Source organism: Typopeltis vanoorti, chromosome 10, assembly GCF_054136105.1.
Source record: "Typopeltis vanoorti isolate ZY-2024b chromosome 10, IOZ_Tvanoo_1.0, whole genome shotgun sequence".
Taxonomy (NCBI): domain Eukaryota; kingdom Metazoa; phylum Arthropoda; class Arachnida; order Uropygi; family Thelyphonidae; genus Typopeltis; species Typopeltis vanoorti.
This window is the reverse complement of record NC_143558.1, coordinates 87,705,818-87,720,136: the sequence shown is the minus strand read 5'-3', so window position 1 is coordinate 87,720,136 and position 14,319 is coordinate 87,705,818. Positions and strand designations below refer to the sequence as shown.

Below are 14,319 nucleotides of genomic sequence, written 5' to 3'. Positions count from 1 at the left end.
CCAATGGATCATTATTCTTCTCTATTTTCAGAAAACCCACTCACACAGGAAGGTATTTACATAAACAATCAACCACCACCATCAATTCCTCAGTGAGTAAGTGTTTTGAGGATGCCATTCTGGCAACCTCAAAACACTTACTCATTGAGCCATGGCTATTTGTTCAAATGACATAGCCCTTGAAACTGAGCTCATGGACATTTCCAAAATCTTTTTAGCCAATGGTTACACCCCATATAAAATAGATAAAATACTACATGCACCCATTATCCTTCTTACACCCAACATGAAGGATCACAGCAAAACCAATCCCATCCCATATATTAAGGATACATGAGAAAAAATAGCCCCAAGTTCTCTGCAAATATTATCTCTGTGCCACTTTCAAACCTTTCATTCTACTAACTACCTTCATACATTTTCTTGAAAATCAATTCTATCCTCTTGAACATCCTGCAGTGTATAAAGTTCCTCATTTAGCCTACTTTGTGCAGACTGGTAGATAAGTTAAAATCCACCTTGAAGAACACAAAACTTACATCTGTAATCAACTATTTGAAAAGTCAGGATTGAAAGAACATGCTCTGGATACTCATTCACATAAGATCAAATGGAAAAAAACATCTATATTACACAGAAGTGATTATAGGTTTGAAAGACTATTTTATATCTATATTACACAGAATCAGCATCAGCTATAAAGCACTTTCCCAACCTCAATAAGAATGGCTGCAATAATTTACCAAAGATCTGGGAGAAAATCATTTTAAGACCTGAGCGCCTGACTTCTCTAAATTACCTTTATGGTTATCTGACCCATAGATGGCGCTATATAAGGACATTAGTTCTGTTTTCAGTTATAATTTGAATTGTTTTTGATAATTACTTAGTTCATTGCTGTGTGCCTGCCACAGTTATAATTGTGCTCTGATGATGCTGGGTAGAAAATCAGCAAATATTAGCAAGTTTAATAAATGTATCTTTTCCTCTTTTGGTGTTGTTTATACCACGAAGCTCTATTTTGAATGATATCATTGAAGGATGAGTAAAGTTTTAATAAATTCATCGGATATTGTATAATTGTAAATAACGAATAATGCTATACAGAACAAATTTCTAAATTAAATAAAAACACTTACTTATATTCCAGATATCCATCATCACATTCCGGGCATTTTTTGAAAGCCCCAAATGCTATACAATCTGCCAGATAGTCGAGAATCTAAACATGCATAACAATTCAGGATGGTATAAAAGATTATCATTATTATTTTTTTATATATGCTGTTTAAATCTTAATTATAAAGAATAAATTGACTAGAAATTCACTAGTTAGTATTTAGCTTGTAGAACCAACTATTCATTGCTCAACTGGTATAACTGCCAGTCAGTTAGCAGCTTTGCTGTATGATGGGATTGTAGTACAAACTCGATATCAAGTTGAAAATGATTATCTATAATGTACAATTTATTGTGATTACACACAGTGAAACATCTGCATAAAGAAGGGTTTTAAAAAAAAAAAATGGGGGGGGGGGGGGGGAATACACCTCCAATGAGAAACCAGAGCCTATTAAGATATATAAGAAACAAATAATATTTGGTACATTTAAAACATACATTTCATTAATTGCTCTTATCCATTTGTTCCAGTTAAAAGGACACTTGTAGGGACAGAATAAAAGACATTGTTAAAACCACATCCAAAACTGATAGGATGTTATGAAATGTGCATTTACAAATCATGTCAATTCTGAGTGTTTATTTTGCTGATTTTTCATTATGTTCCAGATAATATCCTTGTAACAAATAATCAATAATAGCAATTAATTAAATCCATATGCTTAACATGTGCTAACACTTATTGTTTCTTTAATAATGCCTACAAACAAGTTCACATGAAACATCTAGTCATCAAGGCATGGAGAATAAGAGCACTCTTCTGATGAAAAAAAAAAAAAAAACTGCTTTTGTGTTGAGATGAGATACAATGTTATGTTCTTTTCTTTATTATTAGATTACAATATCTCATCTCACCTCTCACAAAACCATGAGTCAGCTGTATTCTAGCAACAAATTTGCTTTTACCACCCAAAAGTTAGGATATATGACATACTCTTACCCACTCTCCCCTTTTTATTGCTAAATCATACTGAAACTATAACTCTGGGGTGATAAGAGACCTTGAGGTGGTGGCGGTCAATGATCTGAAGTTCAGAGGTTATATTCCATATATTGTGGAAACATTACCTCAAGATTATGGCAATGATACAGAGGACTTTAACTTGTAGAAATGAAGAGGTTCAGGTTCTCTAAATAATAGTAATAAGTCCTCAATTAAGACTAGTGTGGATTATTGCGTGCATATTTGTTCTCCTGGTTTTCATGGTGATGAGGATATATTGGAAAAGGTCCAGAGAAGACTAAGGTCATAATTGGTCTTTAGGATGTGGGATATCAGATTAAAGGAATGCAGTTTGCAAAGCCTTGTGAATAGGAGAAAGTGAGGGAATATAATTGAGACATTTAAGTTGGTAAAGGGTTGTTACCAGGTTTAATATAGAAGAAATTTTTAAAAGAATAAGAGGAAGAACAAGGGGATATGCCTGGAAGTTGAACAAGGAGGGTAGGAGTGTGAAAAGGAGCATAATTTTATTATTATTATTATTATTATTATTACTGACACCTCCAGGGAACACAAAGACTCATCGAGGGAGGGGACTTGCTCTACAACTCTACGCTTCCACAACTCAATCCACCAGCTACACCAATGCCATCTACCACCACTAGTATTTTTCACAAGCAATCACAAACATCCATGCCCACGACAGGATTTGAACCTGCAGCCTTTTGGCTGAAGAGCAGACAAGCTATCCACTCAGCCAACCAGGCCGGCATAGGGAGTAAGTTCTTTGCATGGATAATAGTTGGTCAGTAGAATGTGTTGCCTGACATTGTGGTGCATGCAGATACAGTGAATGAATTTAAAGCATGGTCTTATATGATTTGTATGTAACAGTGTTTGCTTCCTGTGATGAGTCTTTTGACTCAATGGAGGTTTGGTGTTAATAATAGTAATAATAACAGCACAAAAACTTCTGCTTCCAATATTACCTTTTCTTTCTTCTTTTGTTTCCTTTCTTCTCATAAGCATTTAAAACTGTATCACACTTTAGAAACAAAGTCAGTTTCAGTGCTTTTCTTTTGAACAGATAATAAATGCATAAATCCCAAAGCAATTTCTCTCACTTCTTCAGTGAGATTTCCAAAATCAACCTCATCAAAAAATTGTACTAATCACCATCAAAATCATTAGTTCTTGCAACATGCCCTTTCTATATAAGATTCTATGATAGTTCATTCTTCTGATTAGTAACTATAATTCTAGGAATTTTCTTCTAAGTATATCAAATGTATATATATCAATTACAGCTATCTCTCTCTCTCACTCACTCTCTTCAAAATAACTCTTCTTTTTATTTGCATTTCTCAACCATATGAACAATCAAGTTCGATTTTAATAAGTTTCTTCTAAATCCTCAACCAATTTACATTATCAGTGCTTCTTAAGTTAACACACTAGAGTTATAAAAAATTTCACTGTCTGATAATGGTGAATTATTTATTTCTGTAATCATTAATAGAAGTGTCAATAGATTTTGTATTCACATATTTTTATAACCTTTGAAATGAGTTGTAAGGGGGGAAAAATCACTAGTTCATTTTTGATTAGTGCAATGACTTTAATCTTATAAAATAAAGAAAGGAAGAAGTAGGATAAATTGAGTATTTAAACTGTAAATTTTCACTTGTATATCACAGGCATTCTCGGTACACAGAAAATTAAAGCACAGATCAACAGAGTCCAAAAATAATCATGACAGCTTTAGTAAGGTAATAAATGGTCACTAAATTCCTAGAAAAAGAAGGGGAAAAAATAGGAAATATTAAAAGATTAGCACATTGAATAAGTACTATTTCCAGTGGAGGAGATAAATGTAGGTTATCAGATCACTTATGATGACAATCCATAAGGAATCTACTCTTATGCAAAATTTTTGTATTTTTTCAGCTTTAGAGATGGTGTGTTCTGCAAGGTCAGATTACTCAGGTTCTTGATATTTGATACAACAAACTCAAGAATAATTCCTCTGTTTTAGTGACAGAACCGTACAAGAAAATTTTCAACAGGAATGCAAAGAGGAGTGCATATCAATACTTGAAATAGAAAAAACCATGAAACATTTCAAATGTGGAAAGGCAGTTGGAGTAGATGATATTTGACCAGAAATACCAAAGTATGGAGGTATAAAAGTTTTGCAGTGACTACACTGCATAATTCAGAGGGCTTGGTCAGAAGGCCAAATTCCTGATGATTGTCATGAACAATAATACACACTAATTCATAAGATTCGATGAAATTTGGTGGACAATGATAAATAGCTTTGTATAAATAAAGAGTATTCTTAGTAAAATTCATTTCAGTATTTGAGAAGTCCAAAGATTTTTTGGCTTTGTTAAGTCGACAGATTTAAAGTGATTTACTTTGCATTGTATAAATATAATGACCTGATCAGGAATATGGTACACAGCTGAAGAGGTCATCATATTTATACAATGCAAAGTAAATCACTTTAAATCTGTCAACTTAACAAATCTTAACAAAGTCAAAAAATCTTTGGACTTCTCAAATACTGATGAATTTTACTAAGAATACTCTTTACTTATACAAAGCTATTTATCATTGTCCACCAAATATCATAAAATCTTATGAATTCGTGTTTAATATTGTTCATGACAATCATCAAGAATTCAGCCTTCTGGATTATGCAATGTAGCCACTGCACAACTTTTATACCTCCATACCTAAGTATTTCTGGTCAAATATCATCTACATCAACTGCCTTTCCACATTTCAAGTATTTCATGGTTTTTTCTATTTCAAGAATTGATATGCACTCCTCTTTGCATTCCTGTTGAAAATTTTCTTGTACGGTTCTGTCACTGCTTGGTTCATTTAACAGTCTCCAAAGTGATCTGAGATATTCTTATCTCCAGTTTTTATGTCACATTGATCATCTTTAATTCCTTTTACAGAACTCTTTCCTCCATTTCTAAGATTCTTCAATAGCCTCCAGAACACTTTGCCACCTCCTGATATTTATTTCCCATACTATTACCAAAGTCTTCCCATGACTCCTGTTTAGCTACCTTTACACATTTTAGCTCTTTTACATTTTTCTCTTATTCTTTTAGGGCATCTGATGACTTTGCTAGGAACTTTTGGTATGCCTTCTTCTTTTCCAGGACTGCTTCTTTCACTTCTTGTGGCCACAATGGTGTTTTATTTTTCTATCCTTGCAGACAACTTTACCACATATGAGGTAGGTTCCAAAATTTTCCAGCCTGACATACAATATTCATGCTAATTTTAAAATGCCATGTGTGGCACCATCTATGGGGAGCTTAGTGTCCCAGTTTCAACTCTCTACCTGGTCATTCAGTTGGAGGCACTCACTTGATTAACAATAAGTGGCTGCAAAATTGAGTACTGCACTGTGATAAAGTTTTTCACCAAAGAAGGGCTTTCTCTAAGTGCTATCAAACAGCGATTGGATGGTGTTTATGGGGAAGCTTCTCCTTCATATTCCAGTGTGACGGAATGGGCTAAACTTTTGCCTAGGAAGAGAGAGCATCGAAGATGATCCTCGACAGGCTGACCATCATGAGAATGGTCAGCCTGTCGAGTCACCACTCGACAGGCTGACCTGCAGAAGTGAGGACTGTGGAAAATTTCTCTCTTGTTGATAAGGAACTGCTCGATGACAGACAGCTGAAGCTCAAGGAAATCTCATATGTTATAGAAAGCCTCTATCTCAGCAAGATAGGGGCTTTCTATAACAACCATATTTTGCATCATTCATGAGAAGCTTCACATGATGAAGGTAAGAGCAATGTGGGTGCCCTGACTTCTCTCTTCAATGCAGGAGCATCATGTAATCTGTTCCCACATGTTTTTAGAGCTTTGCCAAGGGAATTAGAGAGAAGTGCTGCAATCCATTGTCACTGAGGATGGAAGTATGGTCCTTTATTATGATCTTCTTTCTAAAAGGAAATTCATGGAGCGGCACAAACCAGGCGAAGTACCACCGAGAAAAACCAAAGTCACTCGGTCCACCAAGATCATGGCAACAATCTTTTGGGATTGCCGGGGAATTCTCTTGATTGACTTCAAGGAAAGGAATATTATCATGAATGCAGAATGTTATGCTTCACTCCTGCAGAAACTGCATGACACCATAAAGGAGAAGAAACAAGGAATTCTAAGTCATGTGTTCATCTGCTTCACGACAATGCTCTAGTCCAGAGATTCTCAACCCATGGTACAAGTACCACTGGTGGTACATAAGCCACTGCCGGGTGGTACGAAAACAGATTTGCTTACTAGTACATCTAATATCTTGAATTAAATATAGTGGTACGCCACTGGAAAAGGTTGAGAACCCCTGCTCTAGTCAATACAGCTATTATTGCAAAGGCTGCAAGGAAGGACTGTGGCTTTCGGAAAAGAGATTAAATACCCAACCTACAGCCCAGATCTAGCACTCGGTGACTACTATCTCTCCTCGAAACTGAAGAAAGACCTTCGAGGAAGAAAATTTCCAGATAACAATGAGGTGAAAGATGCATATTGCATATTGCAAACAAAAGTACAGACTATTTTTCAAGGGCCTAGATATGTTAATAACTGGAACACTGTTTGCTAGAAAGAACTCAAAAGAACTATTCACAGCTTCCAAAAAATGAGAAGAAAAGGAATATCCCTAATTTTAAAGAAGTGTAAAATAAAATAAATGATAGCCCAGTAAATGAACCACAGGATTATCCACAAATTAATAAACTTCAAACTTATCACTGGAAAATCAAACCTTGGGAATTTTGTAATTGCAAAATCCTTTGGATAGCAGTTTCACATACACTTGATTTTTGTGGCATTTCGTAGTTTGCTCCAACAAATATAACCTGGGTCTTAAAGGACACCTTCCTATGTTTATTAAAAACTTTCTTTCCAGGCGAATTTTCCAAGTCAGAGTGGGAAATATGCTATCTCGATCATATCACCAAGAACAGGTCACACTTAAGACAGTGTTCCCCAAGGGTCTGTCTTAAGTGTGACACTTTTCGCTGTTAAAATTAACTCAATCACCGAACAGCTTCCTCCCACTATAGACAATGCTTTATATGTTGAGGACTTCACAATTTACTGCCACTCCCATAACATGAGGGTAATTGAAAGAACTTCAGCAAGCAATTGATCATGTTTCTCTTTCTTCTTTATGCATATAGGGTAAGAAATATTTGCCTTACCGGTTAATTTCCTTAGCGAAGTTGTCCCTTGGTTTTATGGCTGATCTTTCCTCGGATATGGCAAGACTTCCTTGTCATTTCCGCTGTCTTTCTTTACTCAATCCTTTCAAAAGTCAAATTGGGCGGTAACTCACCAATGGCCGTCTGCTGGTTCCTTGTTGTACAGTTGGATGACTTGTACGTAACGGAACCCACTGCAACATGGAGGGTTGCTGGAAACCGGCGACAAGCATCCTCAGCCTTCACGGTCTTCTCACTGGCACACAGGAAAAATGCAGGAAACAAGAGAGCGTTTGAAGAGCGTGCCATCCTTATATCATGACAGCGAGTGCCCTCTCTCTCTGTCTACGTCACTCACTCAGCCATCTTTGATTCGTCTCATACGGTCACGTTCTTTACTCGGCAGCCTTCTTGACGGAACTCTTACTGCAGGGGTTACTGGATGACGTCTCGGATTTTTCTGCTGTGTCATGGACTGATACGTAATGATGAGACCCTCCGCTGATTGGTTAACAACTCTGAAGTCACTTAACATAACTTCGAATTACCTTACAATAATATTATTGATTAAATTGCTATACTCTCAAAATACACTTTATTCATTGCTTCTATGCCTTTGCTCTTGAGAGCTCAAGCATGTCTGTATCTTAAGTGAGTAATTTCTCATGTTGTGGCTGAAACAAATGGTGGACACAGAGTGGGCCAGTTATTTCCGACACAACAACAACAACTGCATTCCTTGGCTTGGTGTTGTACATGCATTTTGTTTATTAACTTGTATTGTTGTCTACCGCCTTAAATAATGCAGTAATTTTGTTTGTATGTAGATACTGCATTGCCCAGTTTAACTTTTGTGCATACATATTATTTACTACTTTTTTTTTTTGACTAATTATATATTGCTGCAAGACACTTTGTATATTTGTGTAAAACCCTTCTTGTAATTTTGTTTATATGTAAATACCATTGCCAAATTTTATTTTTATGAATGCATGTAAAAACATCTGTTATAATTTTAACTATATGCATTCCTTGGCTTGGTATCTTGTACATACATTTTGTTTATTTAACTTGTATTGATGACAATTTTTGTACTACTGTAACCTTTAACCCCTTGTGTGTTGCTGTGCCCTCTGCAGCAATTCTGTTTCTATGTAGATGCTACTTTGTGTAACCTAATATTTGTACAGGTATATTGTTTACAATTTTCTTTAACTGCTTATGTATAGTTGTAACCTTGCATGTAGTATGGCACAGTATGCCCTTTGTAGTTTCTGTGCCAAATAAATTATAAACCAACCAACCTTAGATTAGCTCTCCTGATACATTCTTGAATGCTAATAATGTAAGGTTCCTTTCATTTATCTTAATTTTTAATGAGTCTACCATTGATGCCATCAGTTCACTCCCCTGATTTTCCTCAGAACCCTCATCTGTTAACTCTAGTCTTTGATCAAGTAATTTATTTCTAACCCAACTCTCAGATCCATAACTTAAAACTGTTTTAACACTGTCTTGTATACTGCTAGTTTGGTATTTTGGTGAATTTTCTCTCTTATTCCATATAAATTTATTCAGCTGGGCTAACCACCATACTAGCTTTGCTTATTCCATCATCTATTACTAGATTAAATCTGGAAACAGACAATAGAATAAGCACTCAATCTGCCATCTTCACTAGAAACTGTGACTAAAGAGCTGATAGTTGTTTTCTACACGATCTCCATTCAAAATTCAGATGAAGTTTTCCATGCCCTTACCTATTTTCATAGTTTTGGCCTTTTTATTGCTGATTTTCATACCAAATTTGCTATAGCTATTATTCAATTCAGTTAGTGAATCCTGGAGACTTGCACTAGATGTGTTTAACAACATCATCTGCATGAAGCAAAGAGTTAAGTTTGACATCTCCAATGCTAATATCAAGCTTGATGCCACTGTCTTTCATAATATAATCCATATAGATGAATAAGATTGGAGATAATGTGCATCCTTGTCTCACCCCTGATTTTAAATCAAATGATATTTCTGGATTTCCTTCAATTATAACTGCTGACTAACAACTTAAATATAGACCATGTATTGCTCTATATAATTGTAGTGTTTTGAGAAGCTTTTCTCTGGGCACCTCGTTATGCTTTTTCCAGATCTACAAAACTTAAGTACAGGTAATAAATTTAGTTTAATCCTTTATCCAAGTGTAGGCAAACAAAGTTTGCGCCTGAAAATATCTTCAGGAGTGAGGCAAGGTGGTACACCTGTTGGCAACTCCTAGCAAAGGTGGACCACGCTCTCATCTCTCCTTGTATATAAGTAATAATTACAAGGGAGGTGGCCCTTCCCTTGTAATAAGGGAAGGGCCACTACCCAGACTGGTTTCGACCTTTATTGAGGTCGTCAGTGGGAGGCAGACCCAGAAGTGGTGATACCAAGGCAGAAGCAATGGAGAGGTCATATTTACCTATACGAGTTGCCAGAGGGTGTACTACCTTATTATTAAATTACTCTGGATTTAGAGAAAGATGTTTCTTTCTCCAGAGTAATTTAATAATAAGGTAATACACCCTCTGGCAACTCATATAGGTAAATATGACCTCTCCATTGCTTCTGCCTTAGTATCACCACTTCTGGGTCTGCTGCCCACTGACGACACCTCAATAAAGGTCAAAACCAGTCTGGGCCATGGCCCTTCCCTTAATGCATAGCATTATACGTGTCTGCAAAGAGATGTGCCTTGCATTATGGGAGATACTAAGACAAGGAGAGATGAGATCTTGGTCCAACTTTGCTAGGAATTGCTAATAGATGTATCACCTTGCCTCAATCCTGAAGATATTTTCAGGCTCAAACTTTGTTTGCCTACACTTGGATAAAGGATTAAACTAAATTTATTACAGTCTAACCAAGTGCAAAATAAACTTCCAACATCTTTAAGTACAGATCTTCAGTGTATTGTATTCCCACGATTTCTGAACTATTTGTCTTAAAGTGAAACTGTGATCTTGACAACCTCTATTTGGCCTGAATCCAGCTTATTCTTCTCCAAGTTTCTCTTCCATGATGTTTTCAACCTCTTTTCAATTATAGTTGCATAAATCTAACCTGGAACACTTAGCAGAGAAATTCCTCTGTAATTCTCAAATTCAGCTTTTTCCATTTTTTATAGATGAGTACTATGAGATCTCTACTCCAATCATTGGTAATTCGATTTTCTGACCATGCCCTATTAATTATGCAGTGTAACCACTGCAAAACTTTTATGCCTCCATACTTGAGCATTTCTGGTCAAATATCATCTACTTTCTGTCTTCATATCTGCCTTTCCACATTTCAAGATTTTGAAGGCTTTTTCTGAATCAAGTATTGATATGCACTCCTCTTTGCATTCCTCTTGAAAATTTTCTAGTATGGTTCTGTCACTCCTTGGTAAGTCTTTCAAAGTAATTACTCCAGACATCTCAGATATCCTTATCTTCAGTTTTCATGTCACCTTTATCATCTTTGATTCCTTTTACAATACTCTTTCCTCCATTTCTAAGCATCTCCAATAGCCTCCAGAACATTTTGCCAGCTTCCTGATATTTATGTTCTATATTCTTACCAAAGTCTTCCCATGGTTTTTGTTGAGCTACTTTTACACATAGCTTAGCTTGTTTACATTTTTCCTGGTATTCTTTTAGGGAACCTGCTGACTTATTTGCTATGGTATGCTTTCTTTAACTTCTTGCATCCACCACAGTGTTCTTATTTTTCTATCCTTGCAGAAAACTTCACCACAACCATATCTCCCTAGCTGAATTAATCAATGTCTTTTTCAGAGTTTGCCAATGAGATTCCAAGGTTTGGTTCTTCTTTTCAATTTGTTTCATTTTTGATTCAATAATGTTTGTATAGTCAAGTCTACAATTTACCTGTGAAAGGTGCTCAACTTTAATTCTTTTTAAAACTTTTTTACATACTGTTCTTGTCAATGTGATATTCATTTTATCCTGCTTAGTACTAAGTAATGGTCACTTCTAACTTCAAATCTTCTGTACACTATTGTATCCTGAACAAGCATGAAGATATCACTATTGTCAATTACATATTAATGAGGTTTTCTTATTTCTTGGGTCGTCTCTCCATGTCAACTTGTGCACATCTTCATGTTGAAACGTGGTGTTTATAATGATTAGTCCGTGTCCTAAGCAGATGTCCAGTAAATACTTAGTATTATTATTAGCTTTGTCCTTTTCTCCCAAAACACTCCCATATGCCTGCTGGGATTCATTTCTTACTCTGCTGCTTAGATCTCCAACAAGGGCCACTTTTTCTATTTTCTTTATGTCAGCTACCTGTTCCAACAACTCAAAAAATTCCTCCACTTCTTTCTTAGAACTTTCTGTGGGAATGTAGGCACAAATTAGTTTCATTGTCCACTTCTTCATTTTGAAGTGTGCCCACATCACTCTACTTAAAACTTTATTATCTTCATGTTTGGTGTTGAATGCTATCTCTATTTCAACCTTTTGCTTGATCATTATTTCCTGAATATAACATCCTATGCTTATTATTTAGTAAAAGCTCACCTGTTTTTCTCTTTTTTGTTTCAGCAATGGAAATTATGTCCGCCTTGTACTTTTCTAATTCTTCTGCAAGTTCAATTTCTTTTCCATTAATGCTCCTTATACTGATGGTTTGCACACCACCGCGCTAGGCCGCACGAAGGAAGTCTTGGTTTCGAGTCTAGTCGGCGACTAGAGGAAATTTTTCTAAGCCTTTTTTCGACCGGTTCCCGAGTTAGTCGATCTCTGGCACGGGCAAGCAGGTTTTTCCTCCCGGAAACTCGGGTTTTTCGTCCTGTAAACTCAAGAAAATCGACCGTAGAACCCACATTATTTCAGACATTAAATATATTGTGTTAGGGTTAGAGACCACGAGATGGCGGCACATTTGAGCCGTCTCTCTTCACTGCGTACCGCTTAATTAGTGATAGCCTTGGGCCATCTGTCTCTGATTGGGTACCAGTGGAGATTGAACTGCCCACTCAGTCTCCAAAAGTTAGATAGGGCTAAATGGCCTCGCCTACTCCCGTATATACGGGAATAATAATATAAAAAAAAAAAAAAAAAAGCGTTAGCTGATTTTTTTTTTTTTTTTTTTTTTTTTTTTTTTTTTTTTTTTTTTTTTTATTTCCTAAATGTTGAGTTGGAGCTTCTTCTAGTAGCTGACTTTTCACTTTTTGCCCTAGTTCCCTGAAGAAAATAGCAAGGGCCTTGTTTAACTGGGTAATGCTCCTGCGAGCATGAAATCTTATCATGTTGTACCATCATATGCATTTATAGCTTAATCCAACAGAAAGTACAATTTGGTCAGCTAATTCCCAAATTCCTAACCCATCCTCGTTCATTCAGTACCCAGTAGATACCTACTAACAAGGAGCACAGCATGAGGTGAGGAATGGACATTAGCCCAGAAGCTCCATTAGGTTCTCTGCATTCCTGCAAGACAATGTGGAGGTCTCCTCCCAGTTATTTGACTTTGACCCTTAATTAATCCCATAACTTGTTATATCTATGCACAAATGACAGAAGAATTAGAAACAAAGTGGTTGAGTTTGTTGCTTTGGTGAATACATTGTGGCCTAAAATTATTAGCATTAGTTAAAACCTGGCACTCAATCAGATCTTGTAACTGGAATCAAGTGTAAAAGATATAGCATTTTTAGAAATGACAGAAGAAATAAGAGTACTATTAATGATATCAGATGACTTGAAAGCAATTAGCATAGAACCACATGAATGGAATAATGGTAATAATGTCCCATGCAGCAATGAGTTTCAGGTTATCTGGTGTGGAGGCTCATCATCATCATCAAATTCCTGCCATGTACCCTCAAGGGGTGTACAGGATATGACAGTACTACATGAAAAAATTACATCATTACTAACTTCCTATCTACAATTTTCCTCCAAATCAGTCTGTTACTTGTCAAGACTCCAACATTATCAGATCTTATATTTCTATCGTCTAAGGCACTTTGTACCGTATCAATCCACCTATATCTTGGTCTTCCTCTGGGTCGTTTTCCTGCCAACCTGGCAGAGAACACTTGTTTTGCTAATCTTTCCTCTCCCATTCTATTTAAGTGACCATACCATCTGAGATTAGCCCTGCTAAAGAATTCCTGGATGCTGACAATGTCAAGTTCTTTCCTAATATCCTCATTTTTAATATGATATTGCCATTGATGCCATCTGTTCACGCCTCTAATCTTTCTCAGGACTCTCATATCTGCGGTCTCTAGTCTTTGGTCAAGTGTTTTACTTCTGACCCAGCTCTCAGATCCATAAGTTAAAATTGGTTTGAACACAGTCTTGTATACAGCTAATTTAGTGTTCCGACTAATTTCTTTCTTATTCCATATGAATTTATTCAATTGACTTCCCACGATACCAGCGTTGCTGATTCTGTTGTCTATTTCTATATTTAGTTTACCACCTTCAGTAAAAATTGTGCCTAAGTAGCTGAAATGTTTTACTTGTTCCACAGGTTCTCCATTCACAACACAGTTAACATTTTCAATGATTCTGCCTATTTTCATTGTCTTTGTCTTTTTATTGCTGACCTTCATACCATATCTATTACAACAGCTATTCAATTTAGTCAGAGAATCTTGCAGACTTGTAGCGGATTTATTTAGAAGTATAACATCATCCGCATAAAGCAAAGAGCTGACATTAACATCTCCAATTTTGATATCAGGTTTAAAACCACATTCCTTCATAATGTGATCCATATAGATAATGAATAACAGAGGGGACAATGTACATCCTTGTCTCACACCAGATTTAACATTAAACCATCTTCCTGTACTTCCTTCAATTCTAATTGCTGACTCACAACTCAAATAAAGACTAAGTATTGCTTGATATAATGCCCCATTGACACCATATAACTGCAGCGTATTGA

At 36.0% G+C, this 14,319-nt stretch overlaps 1 protein-coding gene across 3 annotated transcripts in view; it reads right to left on the bottom strand.

The window, feature by feature from the left end:
• Parp1 (Poly-(ADP-ribose) polymerase) overlaps positions 1 to 14,319 on the bottom strand; it is a 583,272-nt gene that overhangs the window by 360,442 nt on the left and 208,511 nt on the right. For all 3 annotated transcript variants that reach the window (XM_090399735.1, XM_090399736.1, XM_090399737.1), the window contains exon 8: positions 1,140 to 1,222. In XM_090399735.1, coding sequence (XP_090255861.1) covers positions 1,140 to 1,222 — 83 coding nt within the window. The remainder of the gene's footprint in view (positions 1 to 1,139; positions 1,223 to 14,319) is intronic.